Consider the following 17,518-nt stretch of genomic DNA (forward strand, 5'->3'; position numbering starts at 1 on the left):
GGCCTTAAACACTTGCTAGGCAAGTGTTTTACCACAAAGATTTCTTTCCAGCCCTTATTTTTTTCTTTTCTCTCTCTTTTGCTTTCTATCTTTAAATAGTTGTACAAAGCAGTAGCCATTTAAGAAAGCAGTTTATGAATACAATATATTGTGATCAAGTCACCTCTTTCAACATTCTCACCTAACTCCACCATCACAACTCACCCCTTCCTTTACTCTTCTTAGTTTTGTAGGACACACATTGGATTCTTGGCAGTATTCTTCCTCTCTTCATTTGTCTACCACGTTCCCCTAGACTCCACCTTACCCATTTTGATCATCTGTTCTTTGGTGTGTTATTTTGCTTAACTCTGATTTTGGCTCTCTAGGCAATTATACTATTTAACATCTCCCTTGAAGCTACTATATTTTGTTAACAAATGTGTATATATTTGTATATCACCCAATGTATTTACTTTTAAGTTTATAAGCTAAATCTAGCCTCTACATCTAAGGGGAAACACGCATCCTTTGTCTCTCTGGGCCTGACTTACTTAACAAAATTTTTTCCACATCTTTCCATTTCTTTACAAATAGTACAATATCATTCTTTTTAATGAATGAGTAAAATTCCATGGTGTACATATAGAGTAATATCCCATGGTGTACACACACACACACACACACAACACACACACACACACACACACACACACACACACACACACACACACACACACACACACACACACACACACAATATTTTCCTGATCCATTCTTTCGGAGACAAGGTCTTACTGTACCAATTAGATTAGCCTTGTATTTTTCACATAGCTATTACCACTGACCTTGAATTTGAGATCCCTGCTGTCCCAGCCTTGTAAATGCTAGAATTATAAATGTGTACTACCACATATGGCATCCTACAGGGTTTGAGAATTGGTCTTCATATTGGTTCAACTGCTTATATCAAAAGCAACTGTCAGTGTATAACCTGGCTATTACAGCTGGAGTGGTACAGGGCAGCTTGCCTAGTATATACTGGAAAAACAAATGAACAAACAAACAAACAGCAAAACCTACCAAAAACCAAAACCAAAACCAAAAACCCACAAATGAATTGGTATCAGTTCTATAGTCTTAATAATTATTTAGATTTTATAACACACTAATGAGATATATCATAGTGTATCAATTCATCAAGCTTAAAAGCTTGCAACAATCCCACTTCCTTTTCTGTTCATAAGTTGCTCACATTCATATACTTGCCATTCTTTTCCACTCCCTCTATTTTCTCATCGCTGTTCTCACTGTTTAGGAGTATGTCAGGACCTAGACTAGGCCTAGGTAAGAGGGAATTGGCTAGATTGTGTAAATAGAATACAGGCTGGAAAGGCTTATCTGGACTCAAAAGTCCTATGGAGAAAACTAAGTATCATTTACTAGTTTGTGAAATGTCTCCAGTTCCAATGCAAACTCCCTTAGGGCAAGGACCCTGAAACAAGCAGATACTCAAAATAGATATGCAGTGTGGCTTTCACTCTTGTCATCCCCAAATAAAGAAAGTACTCAGTTCACAGGATCACCTCTTCCTAAATCTTTAGATGATATGTTCTTCAATCAAGAAACCATTAAGGAAGACCAATTAAATATTTAACCTACCTTTGTTCTATTTGGATACTATCTCTTTTTTTTTACACCCTACAATTAGTCCCTCAGCCAAGGCCTAATATTTTTCACATCACTTTTTGGACAAAATAGTTTTATGAATCTTGAAAAGTACACAAGTGATATGCAAATCCTCCACACTGCCCATCCTGTCCACACATGACTCCTTTAGTCCATCACCTACTCACAGATGCCCTGGATTCCAATTTGAAGACTTGATGGCCTTAGTCTTGACCATTTCCAGTGGATATATTCCCTCAACCCCATTTTAAAAGAAGGGAAGTTCTATTAATTCTTAATGTTTCTTAAAGCTAAGACCACAGTTACAAATTTCAGGTTTCACGTATTTTATTTCTCCCTTAACTCTGATTACTATACACACCCACAATTATTTAATTGCCACTGTAAAATTGCATAAACTCTGAAAAAAGTTTTTTCTTAACTCATTCATCAGCAAATTCAGAAATTGATATTGTGTGACTGAGGAGCAGTCTCATTAACTTTTTCGCTGGCCTGGTCTCAAACTTCAATTCTCCTAATCTCACTTTCTGAGCAGCTAGGATTATATGCATGAACTGTATGACCTTTTTTTTTTTTTTTTTGATGCCAGTCCTGGGGCTTGAACTCTGGGCCTGGGCTCTGTCCCTGAGCTTCTTACTGCTCAATACCAATGCCCTAGCATTGAGCCACAGAACTACTTGTTGCTTTTTTTGAGTAGTTTATTAGATAAGAGTCTCATAGACTTTCCTGACTGCTGGCTCTGAACCATGATCTTCAGGTCTCAGCATCCTGACTAGCTAGGATTGTAAGTGGGAGTGACCAGCACCTGGCTGTATTACCTTTTTAAAAGCACAAACAAAATAAAAATCATCCTCATTTATTTGCAAAGGCAGATAAAGAATTGGAGTTGTGTAATTTTTCTGAAGAAACAAATTCCTAATATTTGCTATATAAACAATACTATGCTTTAGTAAGAACAGGCCTCTAAGGAAATAAGAGATTGCTCAAATATAAAAAGAAAGACCACACGCACTTCTATGATTTTTGTGTAATAATTTCAATCCTGCATCTATAATTTTGGATTATTAGCCTTTTCCTCCTTGCTCCTATCAATTTGTCATTTGAGATAACTTAAAGGCATATATCTTTGAAATCCACTTTTGGACTAAGATTATAGAAAAATATTTCTAATCTGAAACAACCACTAAATTGAGCTCCAAAATTTGTCTGCAGTATTTCTGAATATCTTAAGGGTATCTTTAAAATATTAATTTAATTATTTGTAGTATTTTCAAAAATGAGTTAAATGCAAACAAAACAACTACATTTTGGAGTACAGGAGGTATTTGGATACAGGAAGTTTGAGTAATATCAGGCTACAAAATCCAAGTGGCTTTTAAAATCAAAGATATACTGAAATAAGATAAATCATGACAAATCAGAGACAAGATAAACATTTGAGGTAATAGATACATTTATTAGCAACCCTGATGTAAATATTACACATTGTACATATGTATCAAACTATGTTAGTATACCTGTAAAATATACACATTATATGTCAACTATAATTCAAAAATCACACAAAAAACTTTTAAAATAAGAAATTGGAGCTATTAATGGAGGAATTAGATAAGAGAACTGACATTACAAATAACCCAATTAAGTTCCTTAAAAGTAAACAGAAGTTCAGTGAAATAAAAACCAGACCAAAACCAAATGCCAAGTTTAAATGAAGTTTTTATAATGTATATTAAGTTGGTGAGACATTGATATACTATATAACTGATTTCTACTTAGTATTTCTTCTTGACTACTTTCATTTTAGGCTGTCTTTCTTTATAGCTACAAAGTACAAATTTTAAAATAGGATTTTCCTTCATGCTCAGGCTCTTGTGATTCCTTATGATCTGTAGCGTGATTTTTTTGATTTTTCACCCTCTGTCAAGAGGTTGCCTGGGAAGGAAACATCTGTGTTCAGCCTCTGTTGGCTTCAACCCATCCAGGTGCCTGAAGTGTTCATCTAAACTACCATTTCAGACCAAAAAATAAAAGTCCATAACAAAAAATTATCCAGAAAATACTGCTAATTTAAGAGAGAAAATATAAACACAAATATAATATTCATTAAAATCACAGAACCATCAGAAATTACAAAGCATTTCTATAAAAACACTTGAAAGTTTGATTTTATTTTAAAAAAATCAAAGGTATTCACTGCCTTTTGTAAAGTAAGAACAATCTTAAGGTAATGTCTGGATTTTAAGAATTTCTTCATATATATATATCACATTTTCTTGATCCATTCTACCACTGAGGGGCATCTGGGATGATTCCATATCTTGTCAGGCACATGGTTGTGCCTGATAGCTTTAGTGTGGCCTTGTTTGTAGTCTATTGGATAAAATACCCAGAAGTGGATCTGGTGGGTCATACAGAGGCTCTGCTTAATCTTTTAAGAAACTCCATACTGCTTTCCACAGTGGTTGAACATGTTTACATTCCCACCAACAGCATTTGTTATTGTTAGTTTTCTTGCTAATGACCACTCTAACTGGGGTAAGTGGAATCTCAATGCACCAAAATCAATTCAAAATGCAAACACCTAAATGTAAGGTCAGATAATGTGAAAATATTACAGAAAGGGATAGGGGAAACACTAGGGCTCCTGTGCATCAGTTAAAACTTCCTCAGTAAAGATCCAGAATCACAACAAATCAAAGAAAGACTAGATAAATGGGATTACATCAATCTGAAAAGTTTCTGCATGGCAAAGGACATAAGCAAACAAGATAAATAGAAAACCCACAGAATGGGAGAAGATTTTCACCAGCTATGCATTAGACAAAGACCTCATATTTAAAATATACTTAGAGCTAAAAAAATTAAACTCCCCAAAAGTAAATCCTCAAAGAAACAACAACCCAATTAATAAATGGCCTAAAGAGTTAAAGAGAAACTTCTCTGAAGAAATAAGAATGGCCAATAGACAGAAGAAGAAATGTTAAACACACTATTAAAAGCTGGGTATGAATATTCATAGAAAACTTTTTATAATAACTTTAACAATAATTTATTTTCAAAAAATAGTGATGATTAGAAAATACTTTTAACTATATTGTAATAAAAACACAAACTGAGATTATGGCTAAAGCAGGAAGAATACAGACTTAAGTAATACATCCCAAGAGAAAAATAAAAATTAAGGACATAGGTTTCTATATAAAATATCTGTAGAGGATAGAAATACAATGATATGAACAGTAATGAATGAAGCACAAAAAATACAGTGGAAAAGTTGGATCAAGCTGAAAACTTTTGTTTAATAAACTGGAAAGGTATAAGCAAGACTGGATACAAAACAACAAAGATGCAGACACTCTAAACCCAGCCTACAGAGAAGCGAATTGTAAAGAGGGGTCTGAAAGCACTGAGCCCCACACCTCTAGGAATTGCATACGGTTTACTGATGATCAGCACTAAGGACTGAGTCCAGATTCACTGTATCTGCTGAAAGGCCAGCTTGATAAATGCTACAAAAACACTGTGCATTTAATAATTATTCAGTTCTTCCCAAAATAATGTAGACTTCATAATGTTAGAGAGAGGTATCTTTTCTAACCACTATGCTCTCAATGTTTGAAACATTGTAGAAACTCAGCAAATATTTACAAAATAACGCTAAATTCATGAAAGGATATAGAAGTGAATGAAGATATCCACATATAAATCTATAGAACTTGAGTCTCCTTGGCTATCCTCACATCTTTTTTTTGGCTAGTTGTGGGCCTCAACTCTGGGCCTGGGCACTGTCCCTCAGCTCTTCAGCTCAAGGTTAGTACTCTACCACTTGAGCCACAGTGCCACTTCTGGCTTTTTCTGCTTATGTAGTGCTGAGGAATTGAACCCAGGGCTTCATGCATGCAAGGCAAGAACTCTACCACTGAACCATCTTCCCAGTCCCTAACCTCACATCTTGAACATGATATCCTTATATAACCTATTTTACCTATTGAAGTAAAATAAATATCTAACATCGACTGATAATACAGAGAATACACTCAAATCAGACTGTAACATTTTTTTTAAGTTCTCTTTTATTTATTTATTTTTTTGTCAGTTGTGGGACTGAACTCTGGGTCTGGGTGCTGTCCCTCAGCCTTTCAGCTACCGCCCTACCACTTGAGCCACAGTGTCACTTCCGGGTTTTTTCTGCTTATGTGGTGCTGAGGAACTGAACCCAGGGCCTCCTGCATGCGAGGCAAGCACTCTAACACCGAGCCAACTTCCCAATGCCCAGATTATTATTTAAAACATAGTAACCTCAGTTTGTGCCCAATAACCATTTCATACCAAAAAATAAAAATCCATAACAAAAAATTATCCAGAAAATACTGCTAATTTAAGAGAGAAAATATAAACACAAATCAAAAGTAAATAAAGTGGACTAGCACCCAATCATACCTAATTCTTTGTCTTTAAGCTATGTTGTAGTCTACTCCTGACCCTAAATAGAACTGAGTCGTGAAATAAACATTTTAAAGTGATAGTGTATGACCTTTGGGGCTAGATCATTAAAAAAAGATGTATTCTCATCTAATTCTTCTTCTGGATCACTTGTTCTAGAAGAGCCATCTGTCATGTTATAAGGATACTAGCCTCCTGCTAATATCCACAGAACAGCAAATGGCCTCCCAATGAACTAGCTTTGAAGTAAGTTATCCAATTTAAATACAACTTTCAGATGATTAAAGACACAGTTGATATGGAGTGCTACTTTATAAGAGACCCCAGGCCAGCACCACCCAACTTATCTGCTTTCAAACTCTTTACCTACACACTTGGAGATAATAAACTTTTATTCCTTTAATCCATAAATTTCTTTTTTTTTTCTTTTTCTTTTTTTTTTTTTTGTCAGTCGTGGGGCTTGAACTCTGGGCTTGGGAGCTGTCCCTCAGCTCTTCAGCTCAAGGCAAGCACTCTACCACTTGAGCCACAGTTCCACTTCTGTTTTTTTTCCTAGTGGTTTATTGGAGATGAGAGTCTCACGGAGTTTCCTGCCCAGTCTGGCTTTGAACCTCGGTCCTCAGATCATAGCCTCCTGAGTAGCTACGATTACAGGCGTGAGGCACCGGATCCGTCTAATCCATAAATTTCTAAGATACTTTGGCACATAGCAAGAGATAGGCTAGTACAATAAAGAAGAAATTTCAAGTGTCATCCAATCTGAAAGACAGTATACTTGAAGAGAGCTACTATATTAGCTGGCAGAAAACATCCCTGCAAAATAAAATAGTACATGGACACAAGTAGTAAATGTAACTTCCTCAAGTCTCATTTGAACAAACAGTTGTTATTTCATATACCCATGTTTATACCACTGTTCACCATTATTTGCAGCCAACCATATAAAGTTGGATAACATTCTGATTATTATAAAGTTGTTTTTCTGGTTTTTGTGGAACCAGTGACATAATACTAAAAAGATTGTATCTACATGTAAGGATTGAGCAATTAGTTGTGGTAAAGAAAAACCATGAAGATCAGGAATTATAAAATTTGGTTTACTTGTTTATGCCAGAAGGTACTAAATTGCCAATATTTCTAACCAGCTCACATTTCCATCAGTCAAGCCTTAAGATAGTACTTGATTCATGATATTTCAGTTCACAGATTGTAACATTCTATGAATGGCTCACTTTAAGGCACCTTTAAATGTCCATTTAGTCTTGCCTAGATAATTAAAGGAAAATAAGATTAGTCTAATTTTCTCATTTAATAGCTGTAGCTTTGTGGAATATTTTTAAAGCCTTGCAACCAAAAATTTCTCAAGAAAGCAACAATATAGAATATAGAAGCAACAATCTAAGTGAATATGGAACTGGAACACGTCATCTGACAAAATCTGTCAATACTACAGGCTCAAGAGACTATCAAGTATTATCCCTATTTATTGCTTATTCCCTTTAAATTTCATATTTGCAAGAAAAATAACTAAGTCTTCTTTAGTTTATATGTTTGTTGGTTTTGTTTCTTTTTTTGACTAAGACAGAATCTTGTGATTCTCCTCCTCACTCTCTCAAGTGCTGGATTATGCTTTTACCATAAAAAGACATGACTCTGACTTGTGATTCATTATTAAGGGACATCAAAAATAGTCATATAATAGCATGATTCTAGGACAAAAACTATTGAGGTCCATATAGAAGTATCTCCAGTCCCATGTATAAGGATTTAACACAGAAATATACAGCTAACAGGTTTTAATACTTTAATTAAAACTAAAAACATTACAAACTGTAGGCAGACAGTACCTTAATCTTGTAAATCTTTACTTTCAAACAGTTATTTATAATGTATTTGTGAGTTCAAACGAAGTCTAGAAGGTTTCTTCTAAGTAAAATAATATAAACCTTTCCCATGTAATATGACTTCTCTATGAAAGAAAATTTTGCTGATTTGCAAAGCAAATAATCAGGGGTAGCTGATTATGAATCAAGTAAATCTCTCTTCACCCATTTCTAAACAATTCCTTTCTTATTCTTTTAGTCTGTTTTTAGGAAAGTTGTTTATGGAGCATGTCAAGAAACAAGATATGGAATGTTATAAAGCAGATAACCACTTTGTCCATGTCCAACATATACGATTTATCTCCATCAACAGATAGACTGACTCATATTTAGATATAAAGGAATACTTAGCAGGGGTTTCTTAACATAGTAAACAAATAATAGTGCCAGAGAAGAAATACAGAACTGCTTTGTTCACTGTCTTAAAAAAAAATCTATGAATGAGTACAGCAAGACTTTTATGAATACCAATGAAAACCAGTACCTAGAAAACACGATACAGTGGTGTAGGAAATGATGAGAAATGTACTCATTACCTTGCTCATGTAACTGTAACCCCTCTGTATAGTATTTTCACAAAACAAAACTTATGTAAAAAAAAAAACTCTGTGGGTGTGTGTGTGGGGGGGGATACTATACTAGAGCTTGAACTCAGCTTCATACTCTTGATCAGATTTCTTACTCATTGTTGATGTATTACCAGTTGGGCCACGCCTCTAATCTCATTTTTTCCTAGTTAGCTGGAGATAAAGTCTTGCAGACTTTTCTGCCTGGGCTGGCTTCAAACTCTGATCCTCCAGGTCTCAGCCACCTGAGTAGCTAAGGATTATGTTTCAGCCACTGGCTTGATATAGCACTTATGAATAATTCCAGTTGACAAATAAAGATTTAAATTAAATCAGATAGTAAAAAACAAAAAATATATTTATAATACCATAAAATAAAATGTCTAAACAAAAAAGGTACCATTAAGGCAACATTATACTTTACCTCAAACAACATTAGTGTGAAACCATATAATCAATGCTGTTGCCATTTATTACAAATGGTTATCACACTCTGTTCTATTGGAATCTGAAATATTTTTTTCAGTGTCTCCAAGCTTCTATGGGTGAAAAGAAAAAAAGAAGCTAAATGGGCAGGTTCTAAAAGTCTTCCTCTCTTCATATAGTCACATTGCTTTCATTTGATTATATTTTAGGATGCAATCTTTTTTTTTCTTTTTTTCTTTTTTTTGTCTGTCATGGGGCCTGAACTCTGGGCCCAGGCACTGTCCCTCAGTTCTTCAGCTCAAGGCAAGAGTTCTACCACTTGTGCCACAGCGCCATTTCTGGCTTTTTCTGTTTATGTGGTGCTGAGGAATCGAACCCAGGGCCTCACGCATGCAAGGCAAGCATGCTAACACTGAGCCACCTTCCAAGCCCTAGGATGCAATCTTAAGACTAGTTTGAACTAGAAAATTTCCAAACCCTTTTCCACTCAAAATGCTTCACTCCTTTAAATAGTCTAGCAATATATCATGAAAATAAATATAATAAAACAATATAATAAAAACTAAAAACAAGCTGGATGAAATAAAACAAGGAACTACTTGTTTACTCAAATAAATGAAGCCATAATTTGGTGTTGGTTTCTTATTTCATTTTCATTATTTACTTTTACTTATAAGCAAACATTACTTACATGACAAGACTACACTACTAAAAGGGCAGATCTAAAGGCAGCCATTTCAAAGCACTGTCAACATTCCCTATGATGATTTTCGTTTTTAGTATACAATACAATTGTTCCGCTCTGCATAAATCACAGGATAGAAATTTTAACAGGTGTGTATATCATACTTACTTGACAGAGAACTTTCTGACACTACTATCTTGAATAATAAAAGCATTTTTACTCCCATTTGGCACATCTCAAAGTGTCTGCATGTGTGTGTTTGTTCAAGCATTAATGCCTATCAGAGAAAAACTTCTCAACTTTGGATGTAATTGTTTACAACTTTCCTAATAAGGATAAGAATATGACAATCATCTTTTGGGGAAAAAAAACCATACTGAGGTCTTATACTTAAAAATAAATGCATGCTAAAAGTCTCTTTTTGCTTTTAAATGAATTTTAAAAAGCAAAGATGTGAAAACAATAACTGAAAAAAACCTTAATTGCTATTTTACTTTCCTTGTTACTAAGATATTTTGAAAGATAAAAGATTTCAGATTATTTGAAATAGTACCTCTATACAAGTTAAGTCTAACTACCTGTTATTGTGCTTGTTTTTAAAATGCATTGCACTGAAAATGCTTTTAATAAAATACTCAGAATCCAGTATCTGATCATGTAAATATATAAATCATGGTTTTCTCTTTATTAGTGTATATTAGTTGTTCAAATGGGTTCATAGTGATATTTTCACATAGCATAAAATGTACTTTAAAAAACAGCCCATTTTTATGAAACCAAAAGTAAGCTTTTCAAAAGAGAAAAATATCAGAATCTATGGAGAGGAAGTTTAGAAGAAGCAACTTTGAAAAAAAAGATCATACCTCATCGGTGTTATAGATAATCTGGAGTCCTGAGGAAATCATTTCCACAAGATAGAGAAGAAAGAGGGACACAGCATTTATCTGAAAATAAACAGCAAGTAGATAAAAGAACCAACAAAAATGTATGCTATGAAATAAAAAAAGACAAAGCTCATAATCATTTACTCTAATAGTTTCATATATAAAAATTATTTCCTTTTCTATTGTGAAATAAAAGAATTGTGGATTTCATTCATGACAAAATCCCAGTTTTGTATGTAAAATCCTCAAATTGATTCTGATATTAACACCTCATTAGGAAAATGGTTGCAAGTAGAACTACCAGAACTATTTCTAGGATATTATTTCTGAAAATTTACTTTCAAGTTCTGGGTTGTTGAATATACTTCTACTCTGGAATAGTTTGGCTCTACAGCAGGCTATGCAATGTCACACTATTTGAAATTTGACAAACAACCTAATGCAATACTATAGATAATGTAAAGACAGTATCTATTTAAAAGTAGTCTTGTTTTCAGATAATACAGAATTTATGGAAATAAAGAAACCTATTAAATATGAACAAATAAGATAATCTATTACCTTATAAACCTGTTAAAATGCTTTATATAATCAAATAGTAAAAAATAATAATATGCACCTTATCAATAATATATTTGCATAAAATTATCAATAGGATATGTAAGCTCACAAAAAATAGAAAAGATACATACTACAACAAGAACAAATCTTATGCAATATTTAATTTTCATTGTCAATCAGACTAGATAAAGGTGTACTTAGGATTCAGCTGGGTATGCCTGTGTAGGTGAATCTTACCGTAGAAGGGAGTAGCAGGTCAATCAATGGACTGAGTGGTGGAGATCCACACACATGTGGATGGGCACTATCTAATTTGCTATGGTCAGAATTTTCCACACAAGTGGAAAAGCAAATTCTTGTTCTCTATTCTAGAGTTAGGACGTGCTTCTTTCTTTCCTGTCCTTAAACACTGAAACCCCCGATTCTACAGCTTTGAAGCTCGAGGACTCATATCATGTGTGGCCCCCTCTCTGACAGTACTTAGTCTTCTTACCTTCAAAGGAGTTACCCCTTCAGGTTTATTAGGTTCCTATGCTTTCTCAGACTGAACTATACTACTGGCATCCATGATTATCCAGTTTACAAATCAAATGGAGCTTCAATAATCACATAAGGCAATTCCAAAAATGAATTCATTCAAAATTGTCTGTCTGTCTGTCTGTCTGTCTGTCTATCATCTATCTCCTGTTGACCCTCTGGAGAACTCAGTAATATATCTTCAATGAAAGAAGCCAGTCACAATATATCATTTAGTATATGTAGAGAAAAGGAAAATTCACAGAGACAGAACATAAAACAGTGGTTGCTTAAGGGTGAGGAGTTTTGGGAAAAACGGGAAGTGGTTGCTAATGAATATAGGAATACTTTTTAGGGGATGTTTCAAGATAAGACTATTGTAATGGTTGTCCAATTCTGTGAATATACTCGAAAATACTGATTGTACACTTTAAATAGGTACACTTTCTGGAATGCAAATTACATCTCAATAAAGCTATACTTAAATATAAAAAATACGTAAAATGTTTAACTTACATTAGAAAATTATAAACATAAATTTAAAACATGTAATTTTTGTTGATACACAATTTTAATGTAGCACTTTACTATCTCTGAAGTCTTGATGGCTTGTGTTTCTCTTTCATTTCTTCTGCACTAACTGACTGACAGAAAGTTTGGGTGAAAACTTATTGGTGCTATTCAAAGTCTTGGAAAAAGCAGCTCTTTTACCACAAGGACTTGCACTCAGGAACCAGAACTATCCTAGATACCTCCAGATTTGCTAGTATGTGGAGGCTAGTGGGTGTCAGGATCTTGTCAAGGTACATGGAGGCCATACAGGAAGACAGAGTATTCAAATATTAGATCATTTAGATCAACATTAACTTTTCAGGGGCCTTCCTCAGAACATGGTAAAGAAGAATGTCACTCCACTGGGAGGCTCATCTTCTAACACTGACCTGTCAGAAACAATTTCAAATAATTTTAACCTCTAAACAGAAATTACAGAAGCACATAAGAATAAGTAGAGAATAGCTCTATGCTCTGACTGGTGATATCTCTGTGTGAAAATGCCAATGACTGGAAAACATAAAAGATTTGCCAAGTAGGTTGTCTAACACTGATTTAATGTCTAATTACCAGCCAGGAATTAAGCTTAGAATGTTGGGAACAAAAGCAAAAGAACTGGAGCTAAGCACAACAGTCTGAAATCTTAGCCAAAAAGATCATTTGATTCCAGAGGTTTGGGAACAGCCTGGGTAACATAATTAAATAAAATAAGTTAATTAATTTAATTTAAAAGCAAAACCAAAACAAACAAAATAAAAATAAGTAAATTAGATATAAAGCAAAATGGAACAGAACAAAAAACCCAGAAATACACATTTTTACAACCAATGGATTTTTGACAAAGATGCATATACACCAAGAAATATCTCTTCAATAAATGACACTGAGGAAAAAAAATACATATGCAGAAAAAAGAAACTAGAGTCCTCTCTCTCATCACATGCAAAATCAACTGTCAAAATAGATCAAAGTTAAATGAAAGACATAAAATTATAGTTACTAAGTATCAGGCTATTGGTTTGGTCAAGACATTTTTGGATATAATACCAAAAAAGCACAGGAAATAAGAGCAAGAACTGACAAATATAGGGAAAAAACAATCAACAGAGTGAAGAGACAACCTATAGAATAGGAGAATGAATCTGCAAAGCAATTCATTAAAACTTTCCATTAAATGGATTTCCTATTCAGTCTGTAAGGAATTTATTTCCAAAATACTGAAGAAATCTAACATATTAAATGGCAAATAAGCATGAAAAACAATGTTCACTAATCAACAAGAAATAGTAAATCAAAAATCAAATGTGATACCATAAAATCATAATTAGAAGGACAAAACTTACCAATACTTAGAAGAACGCTATTCGCTATGGGAATGTAAACTAGTATAGCCATAGTAGTATAGTATGCACACACACACAGACACACAGACACACAGACACACACACACACACACACACACACACACACACACACACACACACACACAAACCTTACACATAATGCATTATTATTAGCTACCAAAAAAAAATGAAATTCTATCATTTGCAAAATCATGGATGGATCTACAAAACATTCTATAAAATGAGAATGCCAGCACAGAAGGAGAAGTAGTACACATTCACAAGATAAAAAGCTTGAGAATAAAATGGTAGTTACCAGAGCCTAGGAATGGAATAGTAGTGGCGGTATAGAGGGATAGTTAACCGATACAAGGGTGTATCTGAACAGGAGAAGTAATTTCAAATGTTCTATAACACACTAGCCTCATTATAGCAAATAAAAATAGCTAGTAAAAGATTTTGACTATCTGCATCCCAAAGAAATCACAAGTGTCTGAGGTAATATCCCAGTATCTTATCTTATGATTGTATAAATGTATTCCATATAGGTAACAAGATGTTGCAGCCCATGGGTTCATAGAATTACAGTATTAGTTAAAAATAAATGTAAACTTTAAAAATTACATGTATTAGTACACATTCAAATAAATAGAAAATAAGAGTGAAAAACAGCAAAAAAATCCTGTAATCCAGCTGGGCGCAGGTGGCTCACGCCTGTAATCCCAGCTACCCAGGAGGCTGAAATCTGAGGATCACGGTTCAAAACTAGCCTGGGCAGGAAAGTCCGTTTATCTCCAATAAACCACCAGAAAACTGGAAGTGGCGCTGTGGCTCAAGCAGTAGAGCGCTCGCCTTCAGATGAAGAGCTGAGGGACAGCGCCCAAGCCCAGAGTTCAAGCCCCATGACTGACCAAAAAAAAAAAAATCCTGTAATCCAATTCTCCAAAAATGATTATTGCTCTATTTTGAAGTAAATCCTTCCAGGCTTTTTAATGGCTTTTGATAAATAGACACACAAAGGTTTATTTTAAAGACAGAGGCAAAGTAATGTTGAATAATTTGCATTTTAAATTTAATAATTTAGTATACGTTTTTTGGTCCATAAATACAACCATGACATGATGTAAGAAAACAAATGAACTGTAATCTTGTGAAAACTCTATTTTAGTAGTAAACATATTTGTCCATACAAAGCATAAATATTGCATTATCCGATAGTTACCAGGTTAAAGTGGAGAAACAACACATTAATTTTAGTACTATTTCTCCAAGGAACTGCGTATAAATACAATAGTTCCTATTGCATAAAAATGAGGTCATTGTACTTTGTATGTTGAGACAATATAATTAAGACATTTCAGATGTAAGGATTACAAAATGAAGACACTCTTAGTTAGAGTGTAAGAATTCAAGATACTTTATCCTGAAATAGTGAATTAAATGATGTGCAGGAAGAAAATGCAATATTTGTATCCTAGAAATAAGGCCATAGGATGTCCAACTAAAATAATACATACAACATATGATGAAAGAAAAATAAAATGTAAAAATAAAACCATACTAGCATAGGTGTAAAACTTAATATAACCAAGTTTATAGAACTCAAAAGTTTCCATGTGGCATTTAAAAAGCATGACAGCTTTATCAAATAATAATTTAACAATGATCAATGTACAATAAAACTTCTGATTTGTTGTTACACTGCTATCAATTATCTTTTAATTCCTAGTTTCTAAGTACTGATAGTCTTTTAAATATATAAATAACAGCTTTTGTCATCAAAAGAGTAGAATGGAAGGCTGCTGTCTTTTTTTTTTAAGACTGCTGTCTTTTAAATAAAAGTATTATATGATACATTCAGCTGTCCCAAGAATTCAGTCAAATTTAATATTCAATCACAGTAATTATTTAGACATGGTGGTAAGCACTTTACTTCCTTCTCTATTTCAAGGTTCATTTTACATTTCTATTTTAAAACAATTTATGAACCTACTTAAAAATTTTAATAGCCTTACATATTCCAAGATACCTCCTCTATAGAAGTAGAAAATTTGAAATATTTTTGTACCTGAAGATGTCCATATTCCTCATAGGAGAGCAACTCATCTCCTGTATGCACATTGAAAATAGAGTGAAGACATGTGGTTGGGCGTGGATCCTGCTTAAACTGCTGGACCTAGAACAAAATATTAAAGTTAAATTAATGCTAGTAATTCACATGGTCATCTCAGACTAAAGCTTGTGTTATTTCTCATGTAACTTTTACATGCAGAAAGATAAAGCATATGGCAAAATGTTGAACAAAACAGAAATGTTACCTTTTGTAAAGAAATTACATAGGCAAACTGATAATAACCAACTTAATAGAGTTAAGATGACTACAACTCAGTGTAGTAGGGAACACTGAAATGTAGTAACAATAATTTTCGCAATGTTTTGCATTTTATTTTTAGAGTAAAATGTTGATTTTGTTAAGACACAATTTCAGTGATTGAACTCTACTGTACTGTTACTTGAAAATGTTTACGTAACACTCATGTAAGAAAGCACTTTGGGCCACACTGAAACAGATTAACTGTCTAAACCTCAGGTGTAATTTCTATCAATAAAAGATCACAAGTTTTAATCTATGGTCCTTTTAACACATTTTTCAACTCTAGCTCATACACAAGCTAATTGTCAAGATACCAAAATTACAATTGAAGTTAAATAAAAATTTAAAAAATAAAATAAAAAATTCAGTTCCTCAGTTACTGGCCACTGTTCAAGTGTTCAACAACCACTATGGCTACTCTATTGCCTGACATCATGACACAAAACATTTCATCATTATAGAAAGTTCCTCCTGAGTGTGGAACTGATCCACTGGACTGCTGCAGTTTTTTCCTTCCCAAGAAGCCTGCACAGACAAATACACCCTTTTTTCACAGCTGAAGTACCTTATCAATAAAACCAAAGTCATTAGGACTGAGAAGATGCAGCCGGCAGTTAGGGATGTACATTCCACATTATATGATGAATGACATCCAGTGTTGATTCAGAGAAAGTGTTACTTATCTCCAGCTCATAAACTACTAGGAATAACCTGACACTGCATAATTAGAAAGCAATGTGATCACTCCAAAAAACTGCCAGATTTGAAATAAAAGGCATGTTCCTCATGTGAATAGGATCTAACATGATAAGGCTTTGTCAGCTTAATAAAGTCACTGCTGCAGTTGACAAGGTGGTGCTTGTCATTTGTCTTCAAGATATGCAGCATCCCAGCAGGAGAGTTTATATTCAATCACTGTGTCAGATGGAAAAAAATGACTGCTAAGTGATTAAAGAATTATATAACTAGGCTTTGAGTTTTAAAGCTGCTAAAAGACAATTTAGAATTTCAAGAAAAACTAAGATCCAAACTGAATAAGCTTTGAAGATTAATGGGGCCCAATGCATGTCAACCATAAACAAAAAGTACTGCTGAAAGCAGCCAAAAACAAGAACATTAATTAGTATTTTATATGATATCTGGCATATGGCAAGAAACGATAAAGAGAATGGTGATAGTAAAATTTTGTAAATTAAAGTAAATCTACAATTGTGCTTTTATTGCAGTTTATTTAGATATTTGCCTAAAACTTGCCACTGTGAATAAATACCTTATATAGGAAAAGGTTAATTGTTTTGTCACTGACTCTTCCATGTAGGTATATTATTGTGGTATTTCCACATGTGTATCAGACTTGATGCCCTTTATTCTTCTTTCGTGATTTCTTATAATTCTATTAAAAGCTTCCACTTTTTATTTTCATACATTTATCTAATGTACTTAGGTAATATTCACATTGCAATCACCCTCTCCTCCCTCTTTCCCTTATCTTCCAGCAAGTAACAAACAGGCCCCTTTACATTCAAGTCATGTTTGTCTGTTTTGTGTTTTTGCTCTGAATATAAGAGAAAACGCAGCATTTGTTTTTCTGAGTCTGGCTTATTTCACTTAATG

General features: G+C 33.8%; 1 protein-coding gene across 5 annotated transcripts in view; it reads right to left on the reverse strand.

The window, feature by feature from the left end:
* The window catches only part of Phkb (phosphorylase kinase regulatory subunit beta), a 203,936-nt gene that overhangs the window by 145,781 nt on the left and 40,637 nt on the right, over positions 1-17,518 (reverse strand). For all 5 annotated transcript variants that reach the window (XM_070011934.1, XM_070011937.1, XM_070011933.1 and 2 more), the window contains 2 exons: positions 15,599-15,706; positions 10,538-10,618 (listed from right to left, as the gene is read on the reverse strand). In XM_070011934.1, the coding sequence (XP_069868035.1) occupies positions 10,538-10,618; positions 15,599-15,706 (189 nt within the window). The remainder of the gene's footprint in view (positions 1-10,537; positions 10,619-15,598; positions 15,707-17,518) is intronic.

Source organism: Dipodomys merriami, unplaced genomic scaffold (assembly GCF_024711535.1).
Source record: "Dipodomys merriami isolate MVZ:Mamm:240054 unplaced genomic scaffold, mDipMer1.0.p SCAF_85, whole genome shotgun sequence".
Lineage (NCBI taxonomy): Eukaryota > Metazoa > Chordata > Mammalia > Rodentia > Heteromyidae > Dipodomys > Dipodomys merriami.